The sequence below is a fragment of the Otolemur garnettii genome, unplaced genomic scaffold, assembly GCF_000181295.1.
Source record: "Otolemur garnettii isolate 467f Iridium unplaced genomic scaffold, OtoGar3 scaffold00008, whole genome shotgun sequence".
Taxonomy (NCBI): domain Eukaryota; kingdom Metazoa; phylum Chordata; class Mammalia; order Primates; family Galagidae; genus Otolemur; species Otolemur garnettii.
Window position 1 is genome coordinate 17,052,974 of NW_003852403.1, and position 6,781 is coordinate 17,059,754.

The window sequence follows — 6,781 nt, forward strand, 5'->3', positions numbered from 1 at the left end:
TGTATGTGTCTGGCGCCTTAGCCGTTTGAGCCATAGGCGCTGAGCCGAGATGCATTTTTTAAAAAATAGGATGAGCAACCAAAAAAATAGCATGGGCCACAGGCTCCTGGCTGAACAAGCTCTTGATCAACAGGGCTGCATAGTGGCTAAAACAGAGAAATCATCTCTGACTAATTAATTATATGTTAAGTTAGAGAAGCTGAAAGTAAATATTTAAAAAACAAGTTACCACTATTTTATACGTGGAAATTGTATGCATTGTATTCTTTTTTTTTTTCCAGTAAGAAAATCATTTTTGAGTTATAATAAAACTATCTGGGGCCCTTTGGAACTGGTAGAGAAGTTGTACCCAGAAGCGGAGGAAATAGGGGCCAGTGTCCGGGATTTACCTGGTCTTAAGTAAGTAACTTATTACTGTTCATGCCTAACCACAGACATGTATTTACTCTTCCTCTGAAGTACCTCACATTCTAGTTTATTATGTTCTGTCAGCCTTACATCCCCCCCTTCTTCCCTTCTCTTCTAATAAAAGTCTGTTCATTCTTCATTGCTCAACCCCAGTTTCATTTCCTTTAAGTTTTTCTTAACGACTTTAATAAGAATTAACCACTCCTTTTATGCTCTTTGTCAACATTTTTCCTGCTTTCCTATATTTTCCATACTGTCTTACATTGCAGGAAATTGCAGTTCCCTTTAAGGTAGGATATATCACTTGTGTATATCTGTTTTCTAAGTGTTAAACTAATTTACATATAGTAGGCAGTCAGTAGCCTGATGTATTGAAGACTGATTTAAGCTACATCCAGGGCAAAGGCTCAGGAGATTCGTGCTTTCATCTGAACCATTTATATACATAGGAGTTGGATAAGTTACTTTCTTCCTTTGAAAAACATTGTGACCTATATTGTCATCAGCTTGTTTCATCAGACAAATGTGTGTGAAATGTCCTCAAAGCTAGAGTACTTTAGCTAAGAACTCGTAACTGTTGAAAAATTTTTTCACACTTGAAGTGTTAAAGGCTAAGTTCTTATGTTCTGTAGGGTGTAATTAAAATGGAAACATTCCCTTTAGCTTATCTTAATTCTTCTTCTTATTTATTATTTTTTTTTTTTGTAGTTTTTGGCCGGGTCTGGGTTTGAACCTGCCACCTCCAGTATATGGGGCCAGTGCCTTATTCCTTTGAGCCATAGGCACCGCCCTATAACAAACTTTTTTTGCAGTGTTTTTGGCCGGGGCTGGGTTTGAACCCACCACCTCTAGCATTTGGGGCCGGCACCAGTTTATCTTAATTCTTGTAAATTAGGTGATTTTTTTGTTTTTTTGGAGACAGGATCTCTATTTGACATTCTAGCATTGTTATACCTCACTGCAATCTCAGACTCCTAGGCTCACATAATCCTCCCGCCTCAGCCTCCTGAGTAGCTGGGACTACACAGGCACATGCCGCCATGCTTAGTTAATTTTTCTATTTTTGTACAGATGGGGTCTTTTGTTCAGGCTGGTCTCAAACTCCTTAGCTCAGGCATTACACCAGGGGTCCTCAAACTTTTCAAACAGGGGGCCAGTTCACTGTCCCTCAGACCATTGGAGGGCCAGACTGCAGGCCCCAGGACTAGACAGCTGCTAAGCAGGACAGGCAGCGGTGGCAAAAACACCCGGTGGGCCGGATAAATGTCCTAGGTGGGCTGCATGTGGCCCTTGGGCCATAGTTTGAGGATGCCTCCATTACACTCCCCTCAGCCTCTCAGAGTGCTAGGATTATAGGTGAAGCCAGTATACCCAGCCATCAAACCCAGATTTTAGAGCTATATAGCAAATGATGTTCAAACTTGATGTTACTTATAATGGCATACAGATGTAGGGACTTTTAAGAAACAGGAAAAATGGAGTTGTAAGGGAATAAAAGATTTGGTTTTATTTTAGTATAAAAATACATGTTTGGGTGTAGGGTGGCGCCTGTGGCTCAAAAATACATGTTTGGGTGGCACCTGTGGCTCAGTGGGTAGGGCACCAGCCGCATATACCAAGGGTCTTGGGTTCAAACCTGGTCTTGGCCAAACTGCAACAAAAAATAGCCAGGCATTGTGGTGGGCGCCTATAGTCCCAGCTACTGGGAAAGCTGAGATAAGAGAATTGCCTAAGCCCAGGAGTTGGAGGTTGCTGTGAGCAGTGACACCATGGCACCCTACTGAGGGCAATAAAGTGAGACTATCTCTAAAAAATATATATATATATATATATATATATCGATGTATGTTTGTATTTTTTTAAAAAGCTAAATGTTTCCTGATGGTGTTGGATAAAATGTTAAGGTATCAGACCCCAGGTGCCGTAGCTCACGCCTATAATCCTAGCACCCTGGGAGTCTGAGGCGGGTTGATTGCTTGAGTTTAGGAGTTCAAGACCAGCCTGAACAGGAGTCAGACCCCCCCCATCTCTACTACAAAAAAGAAAAAACAGCCTGGTTTTGCGGTAGGCGCCTGTAGTCTTAGCTACTTGGGAGGTTGAGGTAAGAGGATAGTTTATGCCCAGGAGTTTGGGGTTGCTGTGAGCTATGACACTAGGGCATTCTAGCCTGAGACAACAAAGTGAGACTGGCCCAGAGTGAGATTATGTCTGGGAAAAAAAAATACCATATTTTTACTGTACATGTTCCTTTTTTTTTTGAGACAAAGTCTCACTTTGTCACTCTCAGTAGAGTGCTATGGCATCTTAGCTCATAGCAACCTCAAACTCCTGGACTCAAGTGATCCATTGCTTCAGTCTCCTGAGTAGCTGGGACTATAGGTGTCCACCACCGCACCTGGCTATTTTCAGAGATGGATTCTCGCTCTTGCTCAGGCTGGTCTCCAGCTCCTGAACCCAGACAATTTACTCGCCTCAGCCTCCCAGATGCTACACATGTTCTATATTTAGATACATTTAAATATACAAATATTTAACCACTGTGTTATAGATGCCTACAGTGTTCAGGACAGTAATGTGCTGTCGGGTCTGTAACCTAGGAGCAGTAGGCTGTTACCATATAGCCTGAGTATATAGTAGAGTATTCCATCTACGCTTGTGTAAGTATGATGTTTGCACAAAAATAAAATTGCCTAAGAACATATTTCTTAGAATGTATCCCCAGTAGTAAGTGATCTTTGACTACATTTTTTTTTTTTTTGAGACAGTCTCATTATGTTGCCCTTGGTAGAGTGCGGTGGCATCACAGCTCGTAGCAACTTCAAATTCTTGGGTTTAAGTGATTGTCTTGCCTCACCCTCCCAAGTAGCTGGGATTATAGGCACCTGAAACAATGCCCAGCTATTTTGTTGTTGTTGTCATTGTTTAGTAGGCCAAGGCAGGGTTTGAACCCACCAACCTCCTTGCATGTGGCAGGTGCCCTAACCACTGAGCTATGGGCGCCAAGCCTCTATGACTATATTTTGAGAGTCATTTCTTTTCTTTTCTTTTTTTTTTTTTTTTAAGACAGTCTCACTCTGTTGTCACTATGTCATGCTCAATAGAGTGCCATGATGTCACAGCTCACAAGCAACCTCAAACTCTTGGGCTTAGTGATTCTCTCATCTCAGCCTCCCAAGTAGTGCCCCACACAACACCTGGCTGTTTTCTGTTGCAGTTGTCATTGTTGTGTAGCTGGCCCGGGCTGGGTCAAACCTACCACCCTAGGTGTATGTGGCTGGCACTGTTAACACTGTGCTACGGGTGCCAAGCTGAAAGTCATTTCTTCTAAGGCACAAAATGGTACCTCAGTGTCCCATAGGGGCAGATTTAGCTAGCTTCCAGGGTTTGGTTTGTTGGCTTAAAACTATAAAAATGAAAAGAAAATCATGATAAAAATGCCTCTTTTCTTTGTTAATGTGTATTTCACCGGAGAAAGAACATGCAGTCCATGACCTTAGGAATAGAACTGTTTTCTGACTAATTGGTTCTTTTCTTTAGGACACCCCTGGGTAGAGCGAGAGCATGGCTTCGATTAGCCCTCATGCAAAAAAAAATGGCTGACTACCTTCGTTGCTTAATTATTCAGAGGGATCTCTTGAGGTTAGTATTATTAAGTCACATTCATTTTTAATTTATTTTTATTTATTTGGGTTTTTTTGAGACAGAGGCTCACTTTGATGCCCTTGGTAGAGTGCAGTGACCTCACAGCTCACAGCAACCTCAAACTCCTGGGCTTAGGATTCTCTTGCCTCAGCCTTCTTTTCTTTTCTTTCTTTCATATCTTTTTTTTTTTTTTTTGAGACAGAGTCTTACTATGTTGCCTTTGGTAGAGTGCTGTGGTGTCACAACTCACAGCAACCTCAAACTCTTGGGCTTAAGCGATTCTTTTGCCTTAGCCTCCCAAGTAGCTGGGACTACAGGTGCCCACCACAATGCCCGGCTATTTTTTTGTTGCAGTTATTGTTATTTAGCAGGCCCTGGCCAGGTTCAAACCTGCTTGCCTCGGTGTATGTGGCTGGCCCCCTACCCACTGAGCTACGGGTACTGAGCCTTTTATTTATTTGTTTTTTGGTTTTTTTTTTTTTTGAGACAGAGTCTCAAGTGTTGCCCTGGACAAGAGTGATGTGGCGTCATAGCTCATAGCAACCTCCAACTTGAACTCAAGCGATCCTCTTGCCTCAGTTTTTCTATTTTTTAGTAGAGATGGGGTCTCTCTTTTGCTCAGGCTGATCTTGAACTTGTGACCTCAAGCAATCCACCCGCCTCGGCCTCCCAGAGTGCTAGAATTACAGGTATGAGCCACCATGCCCGGCCGAGTTTCAGTTTTCTGAATTATAGTTAATTTTATGGACAAAAATTTGTGTTGTTAAATAGCCGGGCGTTGTGGTAGGCGCCTGTAATCCTAGCTACTTGGGAGGATGAGACAAGGGAATTGCTTAAGCCCAATAGTTTGAGGTTGCTTGTGAGCTGTGACACCATGGCACTCTACTGAGGGCGACATAGTGAGACTCTCAAAAAAAAAAAAATTGTGTTGTAATTAGGGGCTATGATGCCACAGTTTTCTTTTTAGATCTCAAATGTCTAAATTACTGCTCCAGCTGTTCTTTTGAGATAGAATCTTGCCCTGTTACCAGACTGGAGTACAATGATACCATCATAGCTCACTGCAGCCTTCAGTTTCTGGGCTCAAACAATCTTCCTGGAACAGCCTTTAAAGTAGCTGGGACCATGGGTGGTTGCCACCATGCCTGGTTAATTTTTTTTTGAGACAGAGCCTTAAGCTGTCGTGTCCACTATAATGTGTAGTTATTGTTTGGCAGGCCTGGGCTGGATTCGAACCCACTGGCTCAGGTGTATGTTGTTGGTGCCTTAGCTATTTGAGCCATAGGTGCCAAGCTGCTAATTTTTTTTGGCCGGTACTGGGCTTGAACCCCCCACCTCCGGTATATGGGGCCAGTGCCCTACACTTTGAGCCACAGGTGCCGCCCCCGCTTTTTTTTTTTTTATGTTTTGTAGGGATGAGGTTTTGATATGCTGCCAAACTTTTGGCCTCAAGTGATCTTGCCACTTAGGTCTCCTAGAGTTTTGGGATTATAGACATAAGCAACCACACTTGGTTCTGAGTACAGGTTAAATTAAAGGCTAAATGTTATTACTTTCAGAACAAAGTAGTCAGTTTTGTTATTGTTGTTTTCTTTTATTTCTTTCTCTTTTTTTTTTTTTTTTGGTTGAGACAGTCTCACTCTCTTGTTGCCCCAGGCCAGAGTGCAATGGCATCATTAGAACTCATTGCAACCTCCAACTCCTGGGCTCATGCAGTCTTCCTGCCTCAGCATCCTGAATAGCTCAGGCTATAGGTGTATACCGCCATGGCTGATTAAGTTTTCTGTTTGCTTGCTCAGGCTGGCCTCTAACTCCTGACCTTAAGTGATCCTCCCACTGTGGCTTCCCAGAGTCCTAGGATTATGAGTGTGAACCACCACTTGGCCCAGTAGACAGTCTTACAAAGGAGTGGTCCCATGGTAGCCCTCCATCTGCCCTTGTTTATTAGAGTGTCTTTCTGATCTGGAAAATTTGGTCCTGTTTTAGGTTTTACTTTTTGTTTGCTTTTTTCAGACAGAAGGTCTTGCTGTGTGCACCCACAGTATAGTGCAGTGGCACGATCATGGCCCATTGTAACTTCAAACTCCTGAGCTCATGAGATCCTCCCCCTTCAGATTCCATGTAGCTAAGACTAACATGCCCAGATAATTTTTAATTTTTTTTTAGAATCAGCACTTTGTTTATAGACTGTCTTATCTCTTTCACAAGTCTCTTCTTTGGGCATTTTTTAGAGTATGGATATCCATAAGTATCTTTAATTGATGTTTATCTATTAAAGGCACAATACAGCTATCAAAAGCACTGACATGAACCTGGGCTTTGAAATGTTTCATATATTTGCTTCCCACCTTAGTCTTTATCCCTAGGATCTTAGTGAATCCTGAGTTTGAAGATTCAACTCTAATAAAAAGTATTGTAATCAAATCAGCAATAGTCACTCTATTCTTCTGAGAATCAGAAATGTTCCAAACTTGAGTGTTACTTCTTTTTCTTTTGATCTCTCTTTGCTTCTTTTCTTTTCTCTCTCAAAATTCCTTTCCACGCCTGTAATCCTAGCACTTCAGGAGGTTGAGGTGGGTGGATTGCTTGAGCTCACGAGTTCCAGACCAACCTCAGCAAGAGTGAGACGCTGTCTTTTTTTTTTTTTCAGACGGAGCCTCAAGCTATCCCCCTGGGTAGAGTGCCATGGCATCACGCTCACAGCAACCTCCAACTCCTGGGCTCAAGCGAG

The 6,781-nt window shown here is 42.5% G+C and overlaps 1 protein-coding gene across 6 annotated transcripts in view; it reads left to right on the top strand.

The window, feature by feature from the left end:
- Positions 1-6,781, top strand: part of RUFY2 (RUN and FYVE domain containing 2) — a 49,516-nt gene that overhangs the window by 4,457 nt on the left and 38,278 nt on the right. For 5 of the 6 annotated variants that reach the window (XR_002771746.1, XM_023509648.1, XM_012801377.1 and 2 more), the window contains 2 exons: positions 282-399; positions 3,946-4,047. Coding sequence is in view for 5 of the 6 variants with exons in the window: in XM_023509648.1 (XP_023365416.1) it covers positions 282-399; positions 3,946-4,047 (220 nt within the window). In the remaining variant the exon portion in view is untranslated. The remainder of the gene's footprint in view (positions 1-281; positions 400-3,945; positions 4,048-6,781) is intronic. The other variant, XM_012801376.1, reaches the window with a different exon arrangement.